The sequence below is a fragment of the Amphiprion ocellaris genome, chromosome 12 (assembly GCF_022539595.1).
Source record: "Amphiprion ocellaris isolate individual 3 ecotype Okinawa chromosome 12, ASM2253959v1, whole genome shotgun sequence".
NCBI classification, from domain to species: Eukaryota; Metazoa; Chordata; class Actinopteri; family Pomacentridae; genus Amphiprion; species Amphiprion ocellaris.
Window position 1 is genome coordinate 23,308,365 of NC_072777.1, and position 27,836 is coordinate 23,336,200.

Here is a 27,836-nt window from a genome sequence, read left to right on the forward strand (position 1 = left end):
GTGTCAACACACTTCATTAATCTTCCTGCCTTCACTGTGCATCGAGCTTTGTGACAGGCTTTAGATGCACAAGTTGAATTGTTGGGGTTTCACAGAGCAGAAAACAGCAACAGTACTTTCAGGGATCAAATATCTCTTGAACGACGGTTGAGGATGTTGGAGTTCACCCGTGTCCCTCACCTTGGCAGTTCTTGGCGCTGATGGCGTCGCCGTAGAAACCCGGGGCACACCTCTCGCAGTTGGCACCGGCGGTGTTTCCCCAGCAGTGCTGGCAGTGACCCGTCACGTTGTGGCACTCGTTGAAGATCAGGTTGGGGTCGGAGTTACCGTTACAGTCGCACCTCTTGCAGGAATTACCAATTGCCATCGGGTTGCCATAGTAACCAGGAGCACACCTGGATGCGTAAAACAGCACATGTAAACTGATCAGTCATAACATTATGACCACTGACAGGTGAAGTGAATAACATTGATTATCTTGTTCTAATGCTACGTTCTGCTGGGAAACATTGAGTCCCAACATTCATGTGGATGTTTGACATCTACCACCCACCTAAACATTGCAGGTCAAGCGACCCTGACGGGAACAGCAGTCCTTGATGCCAGTTGCTACCCTCAGCAGGACAACGCACCCCGACACACCGCAAAAACTGCTCAGGAGTGACCCGGGGAACACAACAGAGCTAAGGTGTCCAAACTCCCCAGATCCAAATGTTATTCAGCATTATTGTGGGATGTTCCAGGATAAGCCTGATCTTGGTAGCTCCCACCTGCAACCCACAGGACCCACAGAATTCACTGCTATCATCCTGGTGCCACAGGACTTCCCAGAGGTTCTGTGTTCATGCCCCACTGGGTCAGAGGAGTTTTAGCAGCACAAAGGAGACCAACACAATATTAGGCAGGTGGTCGTCATGTTTATGCCTGTTCAGTGTATAACTGCCTATTACAAGGAAAGAAGTTATGGAAAAATCCATCTTTGGAAACTTTGCGATTTATATAATCTACAGACGGAGAGACACTTAGGTGTAGTGTGCTACAGATTTTTTGGGTAGGAGGTGGAGTGTCGGTGTACGTTTCCTTGTTCTATATGTTCTCGCAGGTTTGTCTTGTTCTATGAAGGGTTTGTGTGTTGTTCTTTGTTCTGAAACATTCTACTCCTGTTTGTTTTGGTCACATCTATGTAATCCCTTTTTAATGCTTCATTCTTATTGAACCGATAAAATAAAATCGAATGTAACATTGGAAACAATAATTTACAATGGATACACAAATACATCACCTGCAGGGTCTGTGCTTAGTTCAGTCAAAAACTAACCTGTAGTTTTTCATGAATGTGCACAGAGCATATTTCAGTTATAGTGGATTTAAATGCTTTCTTGATTGCTTGCTCAGAGTTTCCTGAGCACTGACCTCTCACAGATATGTCCAGCATAGCCCTCTTGGCACTTGCACCGCAGAATGGCACTTCCTCTGTCACAGTGCACTGCGAAACTGGCCGGACACAGAGGGGAAAGTATGGCAGAGATTACACGCTGCTTGCCAACATTCAATCTTGTGGCTGCACAAAGAAGAACAAACCAGCTTACTTATTGGAGGGGATGGAGAGGGGGCAGGCGCAGGGTTTGCAGGTGTGCCGTCCATCCAGGGTGGGAGACACCATATATCCATCTTCACACATTTCACAGAAATCCCCTGTACTGTGGTCCCTGCAGTTCTGGAAGGGGAAACATTAAATTCATGGCATGCTTTGCCCAGTTGGATAGTTTAAGGTTTGAATAGTGAAAAGCAATAGAGGAAGCTTACTATACAAACACCAGTGATGTCTTCACAGTAGTCAGCGTGGCCTTTGCAGTTACATGGCAGACATATGTTTTGCTCACTGAGGAAAAATCCCTTTGTGCACAACTGTATTGGGAACAGAAATTCAAATTCTAAGTAAGAAGTGACTAGAAGCAGAGCAGAAAAATAGAAAAATTGAGTGCTATAACTGTAGATAGAAGTCAGTGTGCATAAAGCTCATCAACACACAGTTTGGACCTATGCAAGTTGATTGGTTTGTTTCGAGCTCAAAACAGATGGAAACAAAGGTAAACATATTACATATGAGTATAAAAGAAACTGGCATGTAACTGAGTAACCCCAAAGCGCATGAAGAAGCATCTGGACTATATGCTGCTGAGATCTTTGCTTTTGTGTACAATTTCCTTTTCCTTTTGACTGTTCCACTAAACACACTGCCTAAAAATACAGACTGAAATAAAAATGTTTTTTGTACAAAGCTGACATTATGGCCTTGAGGCTCAATCGTATGGAGAACTGATAAGTCTGCTGTGGAATTTTGCCTTGATAGTGGTAGTAGAGATAATAGCAAGTCACCAAAATGACTAAGGGCAGTAAATTTCATCACAAACTGTCTGCAAAACTTCCAAAGAGCTACTTGTGATGTCTGGAATGTTTGGCTTTCTCAGTCTTCCAGTCCCTTTATAAATGTTCGGTGGGGTTGAGGTCAAGTGACTGTGGAGGAGAGTCCATGACAGTCGGCACTCCTTAGTCTTTGGTCTTCAAATCAAAGCTTTGAAGTGAGTTTGGGCTCTTTATTCTGCTGCAGTTTGAATCCTTCCCCACAAAGATGTAAACCAGAGAGTCAGCATGTGTCTGAATAATGGAGTGTTGCTTCGCCTTGGTCAGAGTGGAGTCAATTCCAAATCCAGAGAAGCAAAAGCGACAGATTTGAATATTCCTATCACCATGTTTCACACTGCAGTATGATATATATATATATATGATATATATATATATATATATATATATATATATATATATATATATATATATAAATAAAAATAACTTGAACGCAACATCAAGAAAAAATGGAGGAACTCCTATAGGAGAGGCATATCATTTTCAAGCAAATGCAAAATAAAACCAAGCACATACTGAACCAGTCATGATCAACAGTAGCACTAACCTAAAAGATATACAACACTCAAGTATAAACTTCAAATCCTGCTGTCAAATGAGTCCTCTAAACCTTTGCAAAGCTATTTTATTACTTTGCTGCAAATATCATCCTGGGTCATCAAAAGCAAAGACTGCTTTTTCAGGTACAGACAGACTGCTAAAACAAGCACATGTCCAGAAGCCCAAAGGGTAAGGTGTCTGAAAGGTAATTTGCAGTTTAAACTTGACTCTTCATGTACTTGCAACTTAAGCTTTGACCTAAATGTTTCGAGCGACATTTTTGAAAATCTCCACAGTGTGAGCTGTGAGGAAACCCTTCTGAATGTCAGCATCCTCCCTTTTTACAGAATGTCATGTTAAACCCTACATCCTGTCTGATGTTTGTTCACCAGGCCTTCTCAGGACGGTGTGATGTAAGAGTTCAGAGCCGTCTCTCACACACACACACACACACACACACACACACACACACACACACGCACACACACACACACACGCATGCACACACATACGCACACACACACACACACACACACATAGGCACGCACACACGTCTGAACATCTTTTGAAGCAGCACCATTCAATGAGGCGTACAATCGCACTCTGTTTGCAGCAGACTGTAAGAACTCCACAGTTTGACCTCGTTGTTCCAGTCAGTCAGCTGGACATTGATGCTTTGCATTCAGAACAGTCAGAAGATGAAACATTCCACAGACGTACGGTAGCCTTTGCCCACTTGTGGTTCATATTTTCCTTTGATTTATTCACAGATGGGCTGCGAACAAAGACGCAATTATTCAGACAGCTAAATGTGAAACATCCTGTGAACAGCAGCTCTGATTCTTCCTGCAGATCCCTTTTCCTGTGGGTCTCCCTGACCTGCCGAGCATGTACGCTGATAGCAGAGCCATCCGTCACTGTCATGTAAACACTCAGTGAGTTAAACACATCACACAAATTCAATTAATGATGCCAGTGGGTTCGGGACTCACAGGAACAGGGGAACAAAAGAATGGAAGCTAAAATGGTCCCAAATGGTAGTTCAAGCCTCTAGGAGCAATAAACCACAAGTTTATAGGAAGACCATTGAGATGCCTGCTATTTACCATTTGTAAAGCCACTTAAGAGAGTTTTTGAAATGGTTCAGACCTATTAACTGTGTGACAGCGCGTGATGGGTCAAACAGCTGCAGAGTATATACACAGGAGGTCACAGGACAGGGGGTGGAGGGTTGGAGTCAGGAGATGAAGCAGATGGATGTCTTCAGACTTCTCTAAAACGAGTGGAATGTATATCCATTCAAGCCAGCAAAACAGCTTGTGACATAAACTTTTTCTTCCTGTGTTTAGATGACTCGTAGCAATAAATATTTGTAATTCAAACTTTGGACCTGAAAGTTCAACACTTGCCAAAAATGAGATAAGAACATCAACACAAATCCTTGTTTCTGTGGTAACTTTCTGCAGTGCTTTCATGTGTGTGGATACCAGCATGTACAGTTTATTCACATGTAAAACGAGTTACTCAATTTAAACTATGATCTGTATTATACAAAAGCAGCTCTTAAAATCATTTGCAACTCATAAGTTTATACATTAAAGGTTTAATAATCTAATGAAATGTTTTGCATTTTTTAAAATGTTTAATATTCTTCTTGTTTAATTGTATTTTTTAAATGTTTAATTGTGGAAAATATTTTATCTGTAATTTTTAATATTTGTATTTTTAAAATTTAGTTTAATTTCATAATGACATGTATTGTATCTTGTTGAATTATCTAATTCAATATTTTGTCTGTTTAATAGAGTTAAACATTAAATACAATTCAATTCTATTAAACAGACAAAATAAGACACAACTCAGCTGCATCAAATCCACTAATTACTGCACACATTAGCACCATGTGCTAACTGTAGCTAAAGAACCACATTTACCAAGACAACTATCCAGTACAAAGCCCTAAAACACACCAAGAAACACATTAAAGATGATTTTACTGCTGGAAGCTGCAAGCCAACACCTAAAGAACACACTAAAGCAACAGAGCTAAACCCGGTTCTGTGGTGAAGAGAAACAGAGGAAATGTTTGTCTGCAGCTAAATAAAGCAGGAAGACACTGAGCTGCTCAGGTGTTCCTGATAACACCAAGCAGCCACCTGGACAGCCAATAGGAACACAGCTTACTGGAAGTCCAGAGGGCTGGGTTAGTGAAGGAAATTTAGTTTAAAGTTGAAGCAGAAAGTTAACAAAGAAAGTTGAAAACCACCTTCTGATACCTGAAATCTCTGAGTTTTCACACAAAGAACACCTGAACATGTCAAACTGGTTCCATAGTAGAACCATCATTGTAAAAACGTCATAGTATGGTGTGTTGCTCAAAAAACATTAGGACCTGGCTGTCAGGGGACAAACCTGTAAGAAACATGAGAACAGAGAGAACCCAACCAGTAGGTCACAGTTTATCATCCCCCAGTCATCTCCTGAAGTCCATATGGTGAGAGACATCAGTATCTGGTTGTTCATTTACCAGAGGATGCTTATAATCATGCTGATGTGGTCTGTACTCTACAGTATTTTAGTGACTCAATAAATGCCTAAGTCAACCCGCCCGGCCAGCAGCAGATGGGTCCCCCCACATTAGAGCCGGGTTCTGCTCGAGGTTTTTTCCCTGTTAAAAGGGTGTTTTCCTTGCCACTGTCACCTTTTGGCTTGCTCTGGGGGTTCAGGCATATGGGTTCTGTAAAGCGTCTCGAGACAATTTGACTGTAATTGGTGCTATATAAATAAAATTGAATTGAATTGAATTGTTTTTTTTAAAATGCTTTTTAGTTTTTAATAAACATTTAATAGGCCTATATGTAATCAATAAATGGCCTTTGCCTATCTTAAGAAAAATTCACTCAGAACTCTGATATGTTAACAGTACTAAATAAATCAATAAATACATGCATACACACAAAAATAAGTTAATACATTAACTGTGTTAAGATAAGATTTAGATTTTTTTTAAAAAAGTTGTTTATGTTTTTGCAGAATCCAGTATTACTCACTGGTTGGTCATTACATTTTGTTAGTTTGATTTCACTGTTTAAAATGATGCCACCTCTTTTCAGACAGAACCTGTGATAATAAAACAATACAAAATTCTTAGTTTCGTGTTAATAAAGCACTTAAAGCTTTAAGTATGGCTAAATGCTTTTTTCAAAATTAAATATATCACTCCTTAGGTGGTAGTGGCCCCAAGTTCAGTAAAGTTGGAAAGATATTCACAGATTCGGACTTCAAGCATCAATAACTCATTAGATATAGGTTGTCAAAACATAAACGGTGCCTCTTTCCCATTGTTGCAAGGCAGACAATGTGCTACAAGCCCAGTTTTATCAAAAGTAGCTGTCTTTCAAGCTACTGGAATAACATTGGTGTCTATGGAGTGAACAGGGTCCGTCTGCAATTTGCAAAACCGCTGCAACAGTAAAGAGAGACAAATATTCAATAACTTCACTCTTATACATTGTAGTGTCACTAAAATCACTGCAGCCTTCAACTGGCTCCTGTTGTCAAAGTGTTTTAACAGAAATGTAAATGCTGTAATTTGATTCTTTTAATGAACCATGTAACTTGAATGGATGTGATGCTGGTGTGACCACAGTGCACACGTCTGATGTTGCTCACAGTGGTCCAAGGGACGCTCAGGGAGTTTGTGTGTTTGCTCAGACTCATGAAAAATTACAGGGAACACTGCTGGCAACATACACATTGGTTTGGTCGACCCTAAAATACCTGCAAATTCCTGAAGTGGATAAGAGTTAGTGACAAACTGGTGGACATACTGGAGCATTTAGTGCTAAATAGCCAGATATTTTCCTTAAGGGTTTGTGGAGGCCAAAAGGAGAGTGAATATCTAAATGTTAATACTGCTCTATACCTTGTGGATGCGTAAATAGGTAAGTATTTGGTAAGATATTATGCATACAGCTCTTGCAAATAAGAGAACAGAAACACAAATCAAGCAATATTTCCCACAACTTCCCAGTTTGGACGATACTATGGCTTGGGAAAAAAAAACATATTTGCTGTACTCCATGTAAACACCATATTCTAAATTTGTCTGAAGCAGGATATGCTCATAACTCATAACCGGGATGCTGGTGTGCATAGAAAGGCACTCATGGAGATTTCCGGTTTAATGGCTACTGGGTGAAGCAAATAAGATACAAACATTAGGATTATTAGTCACTAGTTTTGGACATAGCCAGGTACTCAACTTTTCAAAACTAGGCCAACTAGTCCTGACTCTAGCTCATCAATCAACAAAAGGGATTTCAGTCTAGTCATTCCATCTCTCATAAAGACAGCAAATAAGTGTTTTCTATAATTGTTCATTAACTATTTTAAGTCTCATTTCACTTGTGATGAATCTGAAAATTGGATTAAGATTTTCATACATGATGATATACAGAAACAATGGACATCTGAAGCCCTCTGCCAGCTGTGAGCACACTCAGCAATGTGAACTATTTCCACGGCCCTCCCACTGCGCTTTCTACAGTGGAGAACAAAGCTGGCATTCAACATGTGATATAGCTGCTCTCTGTTTTCAAGAGATGCAGCTTTTCCAATGATTCAATCGCTTTTTCTGCTCTGGCATCTGTGTATTTCCTGTGTGTTGACCGTATGTCTCTATCTCTGCGATACAGAGCTGGTATCAAGCACAAAAACAGGATTTGGCTCCACAGATGAGCTTTGTCCAAAGTCTGCAGCCGCTCTGGTCATGTAGATCCAGAACTGTGAAGCCCACCATCTCCCTGTGGTGCGTGTATGTATGGGAAGCCTGTATGACAGCTGGAAGATAACTTTTATCTGCTATTGCTTATGTCTGCTGTACATCTGCTTGTTTGCGGAGTTTTACCATTTTGGGGGAATTAAGAGGATTAAATGTAGAAGCTCAAAGGTTGAATCTCATTTCCGCTTTGAGCTGCTGTATTTTTATCGACCTTGAAGGCTCAGACACTGGATTTAGTCAGGCTAACTCCTGTGAACATCCTCAGGATGGGACAGATCCCGGGTCATGAGAACCTCATCCTAACTCAATAACTCTGCAGAGACCGTCTGGCTGTGGGGGCCAGGCCTCGTCTCAGGGGACCGTCAGCTCAGAGAAAACTCAGGGAAATAAACATATGTATATATAACAAACAAGTATATGAGGTGGAAATTGCTCTGGTTTAGCCTTGCCAATTTTGGGGTTTAAATATGCTCACATTTACGAGGACAATTTTGATCTACAGCCAACAGATTTTATTATGCTGATCAGTTCTGAATTCTAAATGAGCATCCATATAATGATGGTCACAGTATTACAGAACATTTCTGTAAAAAGGAAAGTTATAACTCACCTATGGCCTGATACTTTGCTTCAATTAATTGCAGTAATAGTAAATTTACCATAAATATCAGGTGACCAAGATGCTCTCTAAAGGTAAGTGCCCACTAGATCCGGCAATTTCTTGGATCCCATTCATTGTCTATGTGAAACGCACCGCTTTGCATGCTGGTTTGGTTGCGTCTCCCCGGAGCAGGCCACAGTTCATTTGCATAAAGTAGGCTTGACTTCTACTTTACGCAAATTCGATGCGGCGCGTGGAGGTCTGAAGCGTCGCGAAACTTTCGTCAAATGTCTAAACTAGCCGTTGGTTAACTAAAACGAGGACAGATTCAGCAACTGCACAGGTTATTTCACGCCTAAAATACTTTCAGAAATGCTTTTGGCTGAACTGTTTTCGTAATAAAAGAGAAAGTTTGCGGCTGAGTTGCCATGTTGGTCCGACTTCAAATCCAGGAGCAGACAGCTCCCAAGTCGATGCGTTGGTCCAATCAGAGGCAGGCAGGATGGTTCAGGAAGAAGGTCAGCAGGAGCTGAACATCGGTTTCAGGCTTCAAATACACGCCCACCAAGCGGGCGATTTACAGATGCGGCACATCTACATGCAGGAAAAACGCATCTAGTGGACACGTAGCATTAGAAATAGGAGATTCTCAAGGAACTCTGGGGATATTCAAGAACTCTTGTTTGTTTGAGGGTTCCTGGAGGGACTTTTAGCAACTCCATTCAGAGAACAGGGTGCTCTTATGACTCAAAATTAATTTCCTCCACACTGGCAATGTAAAGAAACCCCAAAAGATGCTCCAAGTTCTTCTACTTCTAAGAATATGGGTTCAGATTCTACAAGAAAGGTGTTTAAACCAATCAGTCGCATCATAAATACGAGTACTGTTAATTTTGAATGTATGCATCGGCACATTAGGACTGTGCATATTAAAGTCTGGCAACCAAGACGTTCCCATAAAGTGAAGCATTTAGTGTGGCTTTGTTCAGACTAAGTTAACCTCATTGCAAGACAAAAACAACTTGGTTAACTCTGCAAAACTCTAATCTATGTAAAACTGTTTTTCACCTACAGTGCCACTCGCCTTTACAAAACCCTTGCTTTCTGAATTAGTTTTGTTTGGCAACCACAAATATGGTTAGTAAGTTAAGAAAAGCTTGCGGTTACATCATTTGCCGATTTGTGTGGGATGTGAACAAAGAACAGACACACTAAATGTCTAGCCAATACTCCAACCATCCACACCCAGTTGGCCCTAAGTCTTGAGGTGCGTAATCTTTCAACATGAGAGCAATTCCTCAGGATGTTCGGCTGGACGAAGGTGGATTTATGTTCAACACAAAGGGTTACGATGTTATATGGGTAATGGAGGTGACACCAAAGACACCTCCGGCTGATTTATACTTAAGCATTGACCTTCCAATGTGACTGGTGGAGCAGTGCTAGAATACTAGTGGGAAGCCTTGCTAATTAAGGCTTTTAATGGCCACTAGGGACTAGTGAAACTGCAGCTTTGTCTTCTGTAACTAAGAAAAAGACAGGTTACAGCATCGGATGAGGTGTGTAAACACAGTAAATGACCATTCACAGCTCTAGCAGTCTTTATGTGGCATCTAGCATGGCATTGTGGTTACATTTCCAGTTTAATCCCTGCCGTAGACAAGTCAGGCCTTTAGAAATTTAGAAGAGTTCTATTAAAGTCTGGAGTATTTATTGGTTTGGAGACAGCTTTGGCTGTCTTTGCTTGGCTGTGACATCAAGTTTGTTTTGATGATAAAGGTTACAGTTTCAGAGTTTCGTTTTTACACCAGAGTTATGAAACACACTCTGAGCTGCTTTTCTGTTAAGATTGCAACAAAAGAAGAGCAACTGGTGTATTTTTTGACACTACAGCCAAATAAATAGTGGCCTGAGTATCATCATGACATAGAGGAGACTGAAGATCTTCCTTCCAAACCAAACTTGTGACTAAAGTTCTTGCTTTCCTGCCTTGCCTTTTGCTAAATAATTGAAATGTCCATATGGCACAACTTTTGTAATCTGGCTTTATGCATCTGTCAACGTGAATGCAATTATGGCATACACTGTGTGGTGTCAACTAGGAAACTTTGTTAATTTTTTAATGAAAATACTATGTTTTGTTAAGTTGAGCCTGTGAGGTTAGGGCCCAGTGTAGCTATGTGAATCTAAGGGATCTGTGGTCTGTGTACCAGCAGTCATTAATGGCTTCTCATGCCCTTACTGCCTATTGTGCTCTTTCTCTGTCTCTCTGGGTTGTTGCTCAACATTTGGCAGCTGGTTTCCATTAGGGAGCTGTCAGGGAGGGGCAGGAGGGGCATGACAACAGTGGAGACAGTAACTCAGAGCCCATCTGAGTTTTAGCCTCGGGGTACCTCTGATGACACAAACACATACATGTGTGAACACAAAGCGGCACTGTTGTAAAGTTTCAATGTCCAGATAGAGTCCCCAGAGAGCTCTCAAACTCCCAAAACGCTTGGAAATCGGCCTCATCCATGACAGTCTAACAGTGTGTATGTGTGAGCTTGAGCTTCATTATGTAAATGTACAGCAGGCAGAGAGTCAAACATAGCTGTTGCTAGAGTGCACAGTTATACCAGCCAAAAAAATAATAATCTATCTTACTTTCAGCACTGACTGTTGCTGTTCCCCAAGCCTGGCGGCAGAAGCTGGATAGACAGTCCCTGAGAGGATGCAGAGAAGGCAGAGGCAGGACAGAGATATAGCAGCCATGTTTGCGTTTTTTGCCCAGTGATTCCCTTCTCTCTCCGTCAGCGTCTCCTGGCCGTTGGGAAAAGTCTCTGGGCAGCTCCTCTTTGCTCGGCTGCACCGGTCGGCTTCACTTTTCCCTGACGTCCAGATGCAGCACTGCCCCTCGTCCCGGCCAGGGCTGAGTCCCGTAAAACAAACTTGTGTGGACTTCCTCCCTTTCTCTCTCTCTCTCTCTTTCTCACTCTCCTCTCTCACTCCCTCCCTGCTCTGATTCTTCTCCCCTAGCGGACTTGCCTCTCCCCTGAGCCTGTGTCCAAATCACATACAGATGGGAAGGCTGGAAACTGACAGTAAGAACGAGAGAGAAAGGACAGCAGACAAATGAGCAACTGTCTGTCTCTTCAACAGGCTCGAGGCAGACAGTGCACCCATCCAAGCCGCCTACACCCCTCCCCTCCAAACCCAACCCAACTTGCAGAGTCAGATTCAGCCCCTCGTCTCCATTTGCAGGACCATGGCACCCTTTTCACCTTGGGCTCAACAGGCAGCACCCCTCCCTCTGCTGATCTCACCCCTAAACTCCCTCCTCTGTCCGGCCAGGGTGGGCAGAGGGTCTAAAGCTTCAACACTCACTCTGCACTCCACAGGCAGAAAACAAACAGCTGCTCCGATATCCTGGCCTCAGCTCCACCTCGCAGTCCCAGACATGGGCTTTCTGTTTGTCGTCTGAAGTTGGGATCATCAAAAGCTGCTAAATTTACAGATACCGTGTGAGGCTATGAACAGGAAAGAGCCTTGGCGCGACACTCTCAGCACAAAGGAGGTATTGTCAAGGTCTAAAAACAGCATTTCCCTCAAGATGCAAGCTGCTGGAAACTGTAAAGGCCACTTCAACGGTTACTGATGCACGTGCTGAAACTCATGACTCTGCGGGTAACGCATGTCTCCACAAAGACCATGTTGTAGGCAGTTCCAAATACGTCCAAGTTATGCGACTCTAGCCTGCAGGACCATGTGGAAGTTCTGTGTCTCAAGTGACTAATAAACAGGTTGTCACATTCCAGTTATGTATGGCAGAGATGTCATCCACACAAGACCAAAAAACAAGAAGGCCTCAGACACCTCTATATTTACCAACCTGGACAGAACCACGGTCATCTAAATAATAATAATAATAATAATAATAATAATAATAATAATAATAAAAAAAGAATTCTGCTCACTTTAATAGTGCTGCAGTTACTTTTCCAGTTTTCAAAAGACCAGTCTTGGACAGATTTGTGGAAAAACCAGCAAAGCATCAAGCCACAGAGGGCGTTCCCATGGAAGAGGTTGACTGACAACTGAGAGCTGATGGTGATACAGTAGAACATCCCCTATAGAATCTATATATAAGACATTTCTGTCACTTTTTTTTTTTACAAGAACACATTAACAGTTCAGTTATATATTAAGTCACACAGAGTCAATGATTAAAGGTGTGATAGCACAATGGAACCACCCAGATGTTAAAAGGGAGCACCCATTGTGCTACTAAAGGATAATTCCAGTTTATTCCAACCTGGAGTATTTCCATTTAATGTACAGGTGGAAACTGCAAAGTAAGCTTGACCTATAGAGCCAATATAGCAGTCTAGTGATATTAACTATTTGTGCATCTACTGGAAAAGTAAGATTTTAAGTGACTTCCAATGGCATAATTTTGAAGATATAGAAGTTGGAATTAAAGAACCCAGTCTAACTCCCAACTCATCACATATGGCCACTTTGTCAGGGTGCCTTAGTGTCACATTTAGATGCACTGGGGACCCTTAGGTGTCATTTTTCAACAGGCAGGCTAAGTCTATAGACTGAAGAAAACTCCTGAATGTCAGACATAAATGCATGAATCTGTAGTCTAATGCTTTTGCTTTATAACGTGATTCATTTTGTGTGAGAGTATATTTTACCCTAACAAACACCTTTTGCTGACTTTGACCCTGTAGTTTTGGTTCCTCAAATCAACAAAACAGTGAGTAAAAGCTAGACCTCAGTCCAACACAGGACACTAACCAAGTTTCCTGGATAAAGGTACTGTGACTTATTCAGCCCCGACTCATCCAACCCTCTTTGTGATGATCTTTAAAACTGGAAATCCATCCTATCTATCAGTGTTGTATATTGACCCAAGTAACACCAAAGCCAAGTAATACCTCTAAAACGTTACTGGCATTGAAAAGATGTGAATGAGAATAAAATCACTTGACATGCATGTAGACTGCGTTATAGCCCATTTTCTTCAATTAGTTGTTGTACTTTCTTTCTGTACTTTTTTTTTCAACCTTGAACTGGGAGTGTTTTAACACTAAAATGGTTGGCAAGAGCTGCAAAGTCAAATCACTGAGAGCAGCAGATCATTACGACTCAGTTTTCAACCGGTGAAGTTGAAGTCTCTTTTGTTTTGTCTATATAACCTTACAGTACCTGCTTATGTGAAGTCTGTGGTGCTATAACAGAGTTAATTGCTGTCCTGGGAGTAATTGTAGACTCCGGTTATGCACTTCTGAGTCCAATTTCAACCTTTATGAAACACATTTACGCAGTGTAATTTGCACATGCGAAGCACTAAACACCAGAAAGGTGATTTTAAGCTTTTCTGAACCACATTCTGTTTATTCCCCCAGCTCACTGACACGGAGAAGCCTCTTCCCTCTCCATGTTTGGCCGACTGCACATTGGTATTCTCAGCACAGGCAAAGTATAAACATCAGAGACCACTCACAGACCAGGGTCATATTCAGTGATCGGAAAGGTTTTCACAGCAGCAGCACTGTGCTCTTTACTTCACCACAAAGTGGATGAGTTTGTCCCGGGTGGTCTCCTTTGCCAACCTATTCAGCTAAGGCCACTCGTGTGATTAAAGGCCACTGGGTCTGGCAGCTCGATGGTACAGCAGGCATGGCGCAGTGCAACACTGCCCTCCGAGCCAAAACCAACAGGGAGAAATCCACCCGCAGTGCTGCAGAGTGACTATCACAAGATCCGAAAAAAAACAGCTTGTCTGTTGTTTGTCCTGCAGTATTTTGCAGACTCAGATTAAATTCCAGCATATTACAACTTGAGTCTACTGGAAAATGTAACATTGTACATGTCAAACTACTTCCTGAGATCTGGGAAACACAAGTCAGATAATTAGATTTTGAGCAAAACCCCCAAGTTATTCAAACTTATATGGTAAAGAAAACAAAAGTAGATATTAAACTGCAGATTGAAAACATCCATCAGTGTTTACAGACTTCCTGCAAAGTCACCCTTGAGTTCTTTTCCCAACAGGAACAGCAAAGAATCATTCATCATATTCAAACTGATTTTGAAAGCAGATCGTTTCTACGTCATGCTTGCAGCATGCAGCTTAAGTTCACCTCCAGATGACAGCAGGAGAGAGGCAGGCTCTGCTGACAGGGCTGAGAGGCCAGAGAGCCTTGGAGGTCAGCTCTACTCCCTCAGCCTGCGGTGTCTCTTTACACTCTCCACACATACCACAGAAAACTATAACCTCTATCACAACAAACCCCTCCTCACTTTAACGCTACACACTCACTGGTGGTGCTAAAAGCTCCCTGGGCAGAGTGCAAGCACAGTTTCCAAAAGATAAATGAACCTTTGGCACTTGATAGGAAGTATTATGTATGCGAGAAGCACGATTTGCATTCGTGTTCGTGCTTTAGAGATTTAGCTCACATGCTAACCAGGACTGACTTGAATGACAGCAAAGGTTTTATGTGCTTCAGTGCCTATAACCACAAACCGAAAGAGAACAATCCCTCCTCATGACGATGCTGCAGCAGTGTCAGATGTCAGCTGTAGTGCTGGACAGACAGATTGACCGATGTGGTCTTTAAGGTTGCACTGTGCTTTAAATCAGCTAGACTGTCCAAGAAATCAATATCCAAAGGCAAAGCATAATGTTTCAAATGGACACACTAGATGGTGGAGTGAAAACTGAAACACCTGTGAACACAAGTGGGATTTAGGATCTGAACACTGGGGTGACTGGGTGTTCTCTGTAGCTGCACCCATGCAGGCTCTGGAACAAGCTCCCCCCCGACATGCACACCATCACTGACCTGGGTCTTTTTAAATCACAGCTCAAAACCTTCCTGTTTGAAATGGCCTTTCACACCTAGAGGCATGGTGACATGTTACTTTTAATTCTTTTAGATGTTATATTTTAGTGCTGTTTTATTGCTGTTTATTTTATTGTTTTACTGTATATTTTACGTGCTGCACAGTGGCGTGGTGGTGAGCACTTCTCGCCTTGCAGCCTTCCTGGGATCTTCCTGCATGGAGTTTGTATGTTCTCTCTGTGCATGCGTGGGTTTCCTCCCACAGTCCAAAAATATGCTGAAGGTTAATTGATTATTCCAAATTTGCTCATAGGTGTGAGTGTGATTGTTTGTCCTGTTTTAAGTTACTGTATTGTTTTTAAGTTATTTTCTTGTTTGTTTTTTTTTACTGTGAAGCACTTTGGTTACCCTTTGGGCTGTTGTAAAGGGCTATACAAATAACCTTTGATTGACTGATTGATTCGTACACCTTTACAACGTCAGGCAGGATGTATAGTAATTTTCTGAAAACTAACTATCCAATATTCACACCCAAGTTAAGACATGAGAGGACTGAGATACTACAGTCTTTCTAGTTCTCTTTATTCATCTGTTACTCAACTATTTGTTGCACTACTCATACATACAACCTAATGCAAGACTCTGCTTTTAAACAATATTATGTCGTCTAGCTCTGTATGACAACCACCTTCTCAATCTGCCCTTCAGATGACTGTAAGCACTTGATTTCAAAAGTGGTCAGACAGTGCATCTACCATGATAATTCCAGCTAATTTCAACCTGGTGTATTGCCCATTATTGTGGCTATTGTGGCTCAAGAGGTCATGCTAACGCAAACTATTGAAAGACAACATGTCTTGGAAAACTAATGGTGTTCCTGCACTCACTGTGTTCTTCAACCTTGGCCTTTCAAACAAACACTTAGAATTAAAAGGCTGTATGGTGGTCTTATGCTGTGAAGGAGAACATTTTACTGGAGTAGATCAATGAAAAAGTAGTAACACTTGACGACTGCGAGAGACTGCTGAATGACTGAGCTAATATCTGAAATGTATTTCACATTTAGGAACTGACCACCTTGACATGTTTAAGGAACATTATCTGAATTATGCAGAGCCTGGAGCATCAGCTGTCATTCTGCAAAGTGTTTGATGTACATCCTTACATGTAACTATAGACATTTCCTAAGAATCTGAGCTGGTGTGTTTGATTTGTTGTGTTCACCTTTGTCTGCTACTATAATGTATTTTTATGTTATGTTAAGTTAAAATCAATAAATGTATGTTAAAAAAAAAAAAAAACAACAACAAAAAGAAATAAACGTGGAGACGAGATCCACCACAGAAAAAGGAATTATAAGTGAGCTGAGGGTGGATGTTGATAGTGAAAACAACAAAAAATGGAAAGGTAACAGCCCCAGAATATTAAATGAGTGATTAAAATGGAAACAGCCCGTGGTATGGACTCTATGTTTGAACAGGACAGTGAGTGTAATATGGAAAGCAAAGGGAATGAGAAGAAACAGAAGAAAGAGAAAGCAGGAAAAAGGTGCTAAAAGTGGAGGCAAAATAGAAGCAGAGGCAGTAGAGGAAATAACAGAAGAATCACATTTGTCATTCCATTAAAAAAATGAATGAGCGACCATAAGAATTAGCTGGTCTTTTATGTACAATAACTTTGGTATTTTTAATTATGCTAAGCAAAATTTTATTTTCAGAAAACTAAAATTAATTTCTAATAAAGGCATCCTATTGTTAACACTTTTGAATGCATTCATGCTGTATGAATGACCCATTATGAATTGTGTTTCTTTTATACCATTGACAAACCCTGAAAACAAAGCTGGAGAAAAAAACAAAGCAAAACCTGGAAGAAGACAAAAACCAGAGAGCAAAACAACACAAACAACGGGGAACAAAAGGGTGAAAATGCAGGCAACTATGAAAGAAGAGAACGGTAGGTGAGATACACAAAAGAGAGATATCAGCAACATTGAAGAAAAGAACAAAGAGAAAACGCAGGAAAAACATGCAGAAAGTGGAGGTAAAGCAGAAGCAGAGACTGCAGAAGAACATTACAGAACACGGTCTCTACATCTCTGGAAATGCCAGAAAAATCCTAACTTCAATGTTCAGTGGGTCATATTTGTTCATTTTCTGTCTATGAAGCACACAAACAGTTGTTTTATTAGTATTCGTTTCAATCAAAAATGTTCTGATTACATTTTCAATCAAGAAAACTCATTCATCTGTATGGATGATTTATCCAGTTATATTCTGTTCAGGTGAACATTCACAAATGTCAGTTTCCATGTTTTCTAAGTGTAGCCGTCCTGTGGGATCCTCCTGTCCTTCGAGTGCAGTTTACAGACTGCTTCATGATTCCTCTCAGTCACTGAGTTGCCTCTTCGGGGGAAAGTGTATCTCAGTCTTGGCAGTGAGTGTTGATTAGAAACAGATGGAGGGAGGAGGGTCTGTGTGAGAGAGCGATTTAAAAAATGTGGAGCAGAGGTCTGACTTGGTGGGAAAATAGAATGATTCAACATCCACTCAGGCAGGCTGTCTTCGCTGAAAACTGAGACTACCCAACAGATTAGATTGTGTAAATGCTGGCAGTGCATGCGTGATTTGCTGTGCATTTCCCTCCAGTGTGAGTTCAGTTCATGCTCTCTGGGCTGTTCCAAAGTCAGCAGATGGAAAAAAAAGGAACCTGAGACGGAGCAGTAAATAACTGGAGTTTGCTTACTTCAGTTCCTCACATATCAAGAAAGAGGAACGCATTATTCAAACTAACAAAAATTAGTTTTAAAGTTTAGTCAATCTTCCAATACAGCAGGTTGAATTCAAAAGATTGTGCAGCACAGATTTAAATCAGTGTGATGGTGCAAACATCAAAAAAGATGTTAACTGAATAATTTAGTCTGTCACAGCATCATGTGACCAATGTAATAATGAACTGGGACCTTGTCATGTTTAATTTTTAAAAAGAATAGTTTGGCATTTTCATGTCACTTATGCCCTTTCTTGCTGAAAGTTAGAAGAGAAAACGGATACCATTATCATAACTACACAATAAGTGCAATGCCTACAAAAGGTATTAACTGTCCTTGGATGTTTTCCTCATTATTTACTTCAAACATAAAATCATGGTCCAATTGAGTTTTTAATCCATAATTTATACACACAAAAAAAAAGTCATGTCACTTAATTAAAGATGATCCAATCCTTCTTTGCAAAACTGTTGAGGCTCTGTCAGGTTGTAGAGGGATAGTGAGTAAAACGCCCCTTTCAAGTCCAGCCACAAATTCTCATTTGTCTGCGCTCTGACTCGTAACATCGACCTTGTTGTCATTAAACCATTTTTGTGTGGATTTAGTTGTTTCAAAAATTGTCTGATTCTGTCTCCCAGCTTTACACATTGGAGGATCCAACATCTGGCGAAGGATTGCACCTTCAGGTTTGTGGCATGTAAACACTGATTTGAGTAGCCTGTATAGGCTCTTACTCCAGATCTGGGAAATTTCATAACAGATTGGAAACATCCTAAAGAAACTGAGATACTGTTGCATGTCTACACCATTTCATGACTGACTATCTGAGCCAAGTAATATAGCTTCAGCCAAGCAACATAAAGAAACACTATCTGGATGTCTTTTTTCTGGCTTGGGATTTTAATGAAGTGGCACATAAGTTTTCCATCACACGATTTAAGAGAAGATCTAGAGGTGAAAGGCAACTTTACATTTGAGCAGGATTAATATCGTAAAGGATAGAGGCAACAAAAAGGTAACCTGGGACACATTTTGAAGAAAGAGAATCGTCAATAAGCAAGGGCAAACTATATAAGTAAACAGGATTGAATTTAATGGAACATCCTATAAAATTATGCACGGCATGTAGAATCCTTCAGCTGATGTAATGTTGCCGCCATATAAAACATGTCTGTGAATTTCTCCCAGTGGAAACATTAATGTTGCTTCAAAGAAGATTTCTGGTGATGGTTTTTCCATTTGACCTTGAAGGTACATAACACATAAGGGGAGACAACAGAATGATACAGGATTAAGAGGAAAAATAATGTTAAAGTGTTTTAAAACAACACAGTTCTGATTGTGTATCGCACAATATATCATAGCCCAACGGTTGATGTCATGATGAATGAGGGCATTCATGCAGTTTTAGTTACAACAGCACTGACCTGGTTTACTGCAGCTACTGGGGTCTACAGAGTCTGTTATAGCTGTGATATACATTACAGTGAAACATCTGCATGCAGCTGTTTTTAGATGACTCCAGGGACTCACTCAACTTTTCCATTTCTATCTATGATTTCAGTGACTTCGATTTAGTGCAGCATGTCATAAAGCTTAAATCATAACTCTATCTGTTTTGCACCAGGACCAAGTTTTCTCATTATTTTCCATCATGCTGATTGAAACCACTTTGCTTTTTACATTTGGTGCTGCTATACAGCACTTAATCTCAGTTGATTGAGCTCTTTTGATCGAGAAAGCAAATTTTACTTGGATTCCATTTTATCAGTAACCTGACAACCTTAGAAGTGCATCACATTCACATACAAGAATTTAATTTGAGACCTTTTCCAGGAATTGTGGCATACAATCTCATAATTAAGATAATGCACTTCCATAACTAAAGTTGAGATGGATAAAAATCTAATAGGCTTCCATGCGTCTTTTAATTTCCAGACTGTACAATTATGAACTGGCCTTATATACTAATTTGATGAAATATCTGCATGTAGATGAAGCTCTGAGGTTTGTCGCAACGACTCTGGTGAATCTCTCACACATAGCAATCCACTGCAATATTACCATTGTAGTGAAACTGGTCCCATTTACAGCACAGCCAGTGCTTCTAATAAATACTACACAGTTCAAAGTGGCTGTTAATCAAAATTAAAGATGCCATATTATGCAAAATCTATTTTTTATTGTTTTCAATAAAAATCTATCCAGTAATCTCACTGGGTTGTGCGCTTTCCCCTCACAACCTGTTAATAGGAGGGTTACATTTGTTGCTTCCAGGTGTTTAGGACTATTTCCTCTGAGTTTATTAAATACCAGCAGCATCAGACAGCAACAGAATCCATGAGAGTGTCCAAGGAAAAAAGTTGCATTTGTGCAAGTGGGCCTATTACAGTGCTGGTAACTGTCCCCAAGAGAGCATGGAGAGGAAATCAGTTCGGGCCACAATCTGACAAGTCACACAATGATGTAAGCCTACTTGTTTTTGCATTGGACAGGTGATCTACCACACTCAGAATGGCAGTTTAGTTTGTTGCTTCCGGCTGTTTAGAACTATTTTCTCCGGGTTTAATGAATACCTGACATCAGACAGCAATAGGCTCCATGGGTGTCTCCAAAGAGAAAGAACTGCATGCATTCACGCATGGACCAACAGTAATAACTTCATTAATTTGTCGTAACTATAAATTATCCTAAAAATCGAGACAGGATCAATCAGGATCTAACAGCACTGTTGACTTTTGTCCACCTCAGACAGGTGAGCTGTTTCACTGAGCGAAGGTTTATGAGCTGCAGTTAAATATTTACTCTGCCAAGGAACGTAGCGGAGTTACGTGACGATCAATGTACATTTTTCTGTTAATCTGTCTGTTTGTCTGTGTGCAACATGACTCAAAAACGGACAAACAGATTTGGATGAAATTTTCAGGGAAGGTCAGAAATGACACAAGGACCACCTCATTAGATTTTGGCAGTGATGCGACTTTTAGTCTGGATCCATGGATTTGTTGAAGATTTCTGTATCATTGCGAGATAGCGTCACGGCGTCACTGTAACTATGACAACAAGTGAACGCTAGGTCTGCTGCCTGCTGATGATCACATGATTGCGATTCTACTACATATTGACTGCTGCGGTCTTACCTGAACTCATCAGTCGGAAACTATAGAATGACTGAGCAGCCTTTTCTTGTTTGTTACGTCACAGCTGTCATTAAGTTGAGTACTGAGCTTTTAGTTTCACTATATAACGAATTAGAAATAAACTGGGCTGTTAGTTATTTGGACACTTTGATAAGCTGCTAATATTTTAGATGTCGTCTGAGGCAGCATTATTAACTAACTTGGTACATTGTCTAATCTAAAATGAATGACAAATATTGCGTATATACATGGCTATCTGTCACTGTGGTGTGTATGTCTATATTAAGTAGTGAGGGACATTAACAGAAAAATTACCTGCGTCTAAATCACATAATGCCATTTTAATGAACTGATGAAGCAGCAATGTTCCGTATCCAATGTCTGAACAGGGCTGTAGATGAAAAGCGAGCTGTCCCTGCAGACTAATCACTAAAAGAGCTGTGGACATCAGCAGCTCAGTTACATTTAAAGTTACAGACACTCAAACAGCCCGTTTGGAATAAGTCTTAAACTACAGGCATTACAGGGAATGGTCGATTAACTCTCTGTGCAGTATTTTGAGATGAAACTTACATTAGAAAGCATTTTGGGATGTGTGAGACTTGCATTAACATTAAAAAATTAGGCCTTTAACGTGAATACATTCAGTAGAAAATCTCAAAAATAAATCACTGTGCTTCTGTCTTTTGTTTCCGATGCAGCACAACTCAGCAGAACACCAACTAAGAAAATTTCAGTGCCTTGTAAAGAGTGCCAGAGTTTTGAGGGTGAAGCCTCAAATCTGTAGAAGTACAGAGAAGCAGCACGGAAACAGAACTGTATTCTGAAAAGGTAAACATCACTGAATCTCAAACTCAAAAACCACAAAGTATGAGAAGAAACAAAGTCAAAGGAAGAAAAAGAGAAAGTGAAAACTTAAATATTCTCTTGCAGAAGCATCCGGAGAAGTTGAAGACGGAGCTGACCAGCCCAGTTGTTCACAGAGATGTCTTAACTGAGAATGCTGTTCAGGGCCGAAGTGTGCTGGAAGTACAGACAAACCAATCTAACCTCCATCTGAGCTGACCAGAAGGGGATTTGATTTTTGTCAGGGTAAGAAAACAACACTTTAGGCAGCTCTACTGTAAGGAGGTGAGACTTTGTGTGCTTAAGAAAGAACAGCTTTCATAGATTAAAGTTTTGCCATACCTACTTCAACAAATACAAACCTGAAAAATCTTAATTTCTAATTTTGCACTCAGAAATAGAAACACTTGCCGCTAGACTAAATGTACTTATGTGAGAAGCAGTGATAGAACGTAACTAAGTACATGTGCTTCAGTGCTGTCAGGCTAAGATTTTACATTAAAAACATAAAACAAGCTTTTAAAATGTAAGATTGTCAATAATAAAACCACTGGAGCTGCTGTTTACGTTGGGCCTGTTGTCAGATTTCAGATATCTGTGTGGTTTCCCTTCTAAACATCCCACATTTAAGTAATACTTTGAAGTCCAAAAAGGAAATTTGGCTTTTATTTTATTTTATGAAAGCAATAACCCCATTAAAATCTGGAAAAGTCTTACATATCTGAGCAGCAGAATTAATTTTCACCCAAAAATCACCTCAGGCACATTTCATTATGGTCATCCTTTGTAGAGGCCTAATCCTAGTATCACCTGACAGAATTGCCCAATAGTACATAAAGGAAATGACAAATTAGTAATTTTAGCAGAAAACTGTATTACGGGACGAAAGTAGGAGGTCGTGGTCACAAGCTGCTGCAATGAATTTCCTCTGTAGGGTGGCTGGGCTCAGCCTTTGAAATAGGGTGAGGAGCTCAGCTATCTGAAGGAAGCTTGAAGTAAAGTCACTGCACCTTTGTGTCAAAAGGAACCAGCCGAAGTGGTTTGACCAGGATGCCTCCTGGACGTCTGCCTTTGGAGGTTTTTCAGACATGTAAAAATGGGAGGAGACCTTGAGGTGGACCCAGAACTTGCAGGAGAGATTACCACAGCTGGTTGCACCTCTGGATCCTCAAAAAGAGCTGGAAAAAGCTACTGATGAGAGGAATATCAAGAATTTCCTACTTCACCTGCCGCCACTGCAAACCAACCCCAGCTACTCGGAAGAAAATACATGGATGGATAAAGTCTCTCATTGTGAGTCAAAGCAATAATATAAAGAAAAGCAATGTGTTAAAGGACTTATCTACACATGCCTGAAGAAAAAAAATCCAAATACACATCTCTGATTAATATGAAATGAAACTGAATACTTTTATTGAGATAAAGGACATAATAGTATATGTTTGGAATTACATATTAGATACTGATGTGTACAAAATACCACAGTGTTTACACAGGACGAATGTGAATTGCTTAGTTTCTGTCTGTGGTCTTTTAAAATTAAGTTTATCAAAAAACCGTTACTTCTGTCTCAGTTCTCCCACGTGTAATATTGTTATTAATCAGAAAAAGTTCACCTACATTTGGTACATTAAGAACATTTTGCTGGGAACAGACAGTACGTACTTAATAATAAAAAGAAAAAAATTACTACTTGTGATGTAGTTAAAGTATCGAAATACTTCTTTCGCCGCTGACAGCACTCTGAGCTTAGTGCTGCAGCCTCACTGTGAGAAGTTATGATGACAGGCAGCTGTGTGGACACTGACCAGAGCTGTGCAACGCTGAAGGAAACAGGAAACCCAACCGTGTCCTGTCAGTGGACACACAACTCAAACTGACACCGACACACCCAGACACCCTGCAAACACATGCAGCACACTGACACACAATCACAGCCAAATACACAAAACATCTGCATGAATGTGTGAATTACATCATGAACGGACACTGTCAGTGTTCATGCTGCGATCCACCTGCACTGTTAATATGAAGTGCGCCCTACTGCTTAAACACTGAACTGCAGCTTCTTTTTTACAGCAGCAATGGTTCAAATTTAACACTGCGTGTGTGTTTCTCAAGTTGTGGAGACACAAATCAGTTCAGTGACCATTGGTGCAAGAAATATTCAGACCCTTACCAATACAGCAATAAAACATCTGTTTAAAAAATACTTTCAAGTCCTATTTCAGGAATTATACACAGGTATTAGTAGCAAAATGTAGTTAAAGTACTGGTTTGGTCCCTCTGGCTAATATCTTATTAAATATCACAGTAGATTATTATTCTAAAGCATCTGTGTGTAGCATGGATCATGTGGATACGGGATGTTGAAATTACTTTACATACAGTTTTATATGCATCAACACTAGAGAGATTGTAAAGCAAACAAAGCAAGAAAAGCACTCAGAGCGCAGTACTCCGCCAAGGCTGCTCAGTCATTGTATCATTTCCACCGGCTGAAATCTTGAAAAAACCCCTGGCAGAAATCACAGCACTATAGAATGTGGCCATTTAATAAAGATGTACCCACAAACAAAATGACATTGCGCTGAGCACAGGCATGTGTACGTTATGTTTGGATGCCGAATCACATGACTTAAATGTGTAGCAGGCGGCGGGAATTGATGGGACTCGGAAACAGCCCCACAATTTGATCCATTGTTCCTTATATAATTTCGGACGGATGAGTCCCGATAAGTCAGCAACGGCTGTTTAGTAGGATTGCAATCATGTGATCGTCAGCAGGCAGCAGACGTAGTGTTCATTTTTTAATCATAGTTACAGTGATGCTGTGCCACTATCTCACAATGATACAGAAATCTTTAACAAATCCATGGATCCAGACTATAAGCTTCATCACTGCCAAAACCTAAGCAGTTGGTCCTTGTGTCATTTCTGACCTTCCCTAAAAATTTCATCCAAACGCGTTTTTGAGTAATGTTGCAAACAGACAGACAGACAAACCAACTAGACAAACACTTATGCCTCCGTCTAAAATGTTTATTTTGGTAGTTTGCTCTTTTACAACATTTGAATAAAATTAGAGCATTTTTACTTTATGTAAATCAGCAAAATAATTGCTATTTTCCGAATATTTTTATTGTTATTATTATTATTATTATTATTATTATTATTATTATTATTATTATTATTATTATTATTAATAATAATAATAATAATAATCAATTGACAGAAAAATATGTACATTTTATTTTAAAGATTTTTTCCGTTTTGTTAAAATTACAGACTAGTATAATCACAGGAAAACATGTTTTTAACAAATAGACAAAACTGTATGTGTCTGTATTTTTTACTATTATTATTTAAATATTGTTCTACATTTGACCACAAAATTACACATTTGCTGTATTCTGCATTTTTAGTTCTTTGAAAGAAATATTGTGTATATTAAGGAAAAATATTTTTCAGTTTTGTTAAGTTATACCTACTATCTCGTCAAATCACAGAAAAAAAAGTATTAAAGGCCAAAACGATACATGACAACATTTTTACATATAGCATTGTCGGTATTTTTTACAATGTGTGATCATAAAATTAACCTGTTTTACTGTTTTGAAATCAGCTAAAATATCATTAATTTCCAGGTATATGCAGATTTTTAAACCATTTTTACAGTTCTTGAACATTACAGCGTTCTATCATTTTTTAAATTTATTTTTTCTGGCACTTTTGGTGACAGAATTTCAAGGTTTTACTACAGAACTGTTTTCTGCAGCACAGCTAAATTAAGAGAGAGCCAGAGAAAGTGAAAATCAGAGCAGCTGATCTGGTGTCTCTCTTCATAAATCAATAGGTCTCTGGCCACAGCAAGAGTCTGAGTCAGTGACACTTCACATATCAGAGAGCTGCAGACTCCAGAGGACTGTCAGTCTGCTGTCCATCGTCTCTGCTCTGCTGCTGCGAACACAAGACGATCTCTGAGAGGTGCATCGTAATCCGACCAGCATCACACACTGTCTGACAGAACAATCTCCCCGTGAGACCGCCGACACCATCCATCACTCTGTAGCGCCGCTCCACCAATGCATATTACGCTCATTCACTTCCTCCTCCTGTCTCTGTATCTCCACCATGAGCTCCACTCATCCTCTCCTATTGTGCCGCCAGCCTGGCCTGTAAAAACTCTGGGTGACAAATTCATTTTTACTATAATTGGTTGCCCACACTGTCCAGATGCTGTCACCGTCCAGTCGAGCAAGAGGAGTAAATTTCTTTTCCATTTCTCGGAGGCAGGAGGACTTTAAAGGGAGAGTCTGGCTGACCGAGTGAAAACACCTGCGGTCCAAACTGAGTCTCTGTGACATCTCCATTACTGTCTGGCTTAATTTTGGGGGCTTTTAGTGCTGACAAATGTGTAAAAACATCATGGGCGGACATTCAGACAGGGAGATATTATTTAGACGTGACTAGATGGCATTTAATTCATTTCTAGACTACATTTTTAATTATTGAGTTGCCGTACAGTTGGATTAAGATAGCTAGATAGGCAGATAGATATATACTTTATTTATCCCCTTGAGGAAATTCACACATAACATTCAAGATAGGTAAAGAAAACAATGTACAAAAGAAGATGCAATTAACGAGCAAATCGTGCTGGTCAAAGAAATAGAAATAAGGTGCCCAAAATGCTGGTATCTACAAAAACAGGTGCAAATATTGTTGGGATTTACAATAAAGTGCAAAATTGCTGCTATTTACCACGAAATACAGTATAAAGGTATAATTTGAAAACAGAACTAGTAAGTTTGTAGGAGGGATGCGGTGCATGGGTCCTGGTGGGGCTAAATTATTGGTTTTATTGCACAGTTCAGAAATAGTTCAGGCCATGAGCCACTGTCCTTGTCTGAGATCAAAATAATAATAAAATATATAATAACAGTTAAATGGAAGAAAAAACACACAGGTGTGCTATTCCATTAATTAGCAAACAAGGCATTTAGTTAACTTAGACTGCAGTTCAGAAACGTAACTTCGAGACGTCCTTAGTTAGGCGTCTCCACAATCAGCATTACAACCGCAGCAAAGTTAAGAGTTATTCTGTCACTGAAATTCAGCATTATTATCTATATAGAGGTAATATATGGTACTTCTTCGTAAATCATTAACTTTGACTGCAAAATGTGTTAGCTAACCTTGTTTTTGCAGTTTGTATTCACTTTTTGAGGAGAACGTTCAATATCAAACTTCGCTAGCTAAAGTTCGTGTTCACTTTTTAAGGAGAGTGGTCATTATCAAAGATAATTAGGTTAAGTGTTCAGTTTCAAAGGAGAATGTTTCTTATTAAAGACCGGTAGCTAAAGTTGCTACTACACTTAGTGCTCGCTTTCTAGGAAAGTGGTTACTATCAAATTTTATTACCTACAGTTTGCGTTCACTTTTTAAGCTAAATCTTTATTATCAAAGTTTATTAGCTAAAGCTGTTACACCACTTTGTGTTAAATTTTTAAGGATTTTTTTTTATTATTAAAGACTGTTAGCTAAAGTTGCTGCTGCACTTCCTGCTCAGTTTTTGAAGAAAATGTTTAAGTATCAAAGTATGTTAGCTAAAGCTGCTACTGTATTTTGTGTTAACATTTTAAAGAGAACCTTTAATATCGAAGTTCATTTGCTAAAGTTGCTGTTGCACTTTGTGTTCACTTTTTGAGGAGAATATTTAATTATCAAAGTATATTAGCTAAAGTTGCTACTGTATTTTGTGTTAACATTTTAAGGAAAACTTTTAATATCGAAGTTCATTTGCTAAAGTTGCTGTTGCACTTTGTGTTTACTTTTTGAGGAGAATGTTTAATTATCAAAGTTTGGCAGCTAAAGTTGCTACTGCGCTTCG

The 27,836-nt window shown here is 39.9% G+C and overlaps 1 protein-coding gene across 1 annotated transcript in view; it reads right to left on the reverse strand.

Annotated features, from left to right (window-relative positions):
- Positions 1-11,532, reverse strand: part of lama4 (laminin, alpha 4) — a 40,472-nt gene extending 28,940 nt beyond the window's left edge. The window contains exons 1-5 of the mRNA XM_023296971.3: positions 10,995-11,532; positions 1,807-1,908; positions 1,590-1,717; positions 1,414-1,494; positions 181-395 (exon numbers count right to left, since the gene is read on the reverse strand). Of these exons, the coding sequence (XP_023152739.2) occupies positions 181-395; positions 1,414-1,494; positions 1,590-1,717; positions 1,807-1,908; positions 10,995-11,102 (634 nt within the window). The 5' untranslated portion in view covers positions 11,103-11,532. The remainder of the gene's footprint in view (positions 1-180; positions 396-1,413; positions 1,495-1,589; positions 1,718-1,806; positions 1,909-10,994) is intronic.
- Positions 11,533-27,836: the final 16,304 nt, after the last annotated feature.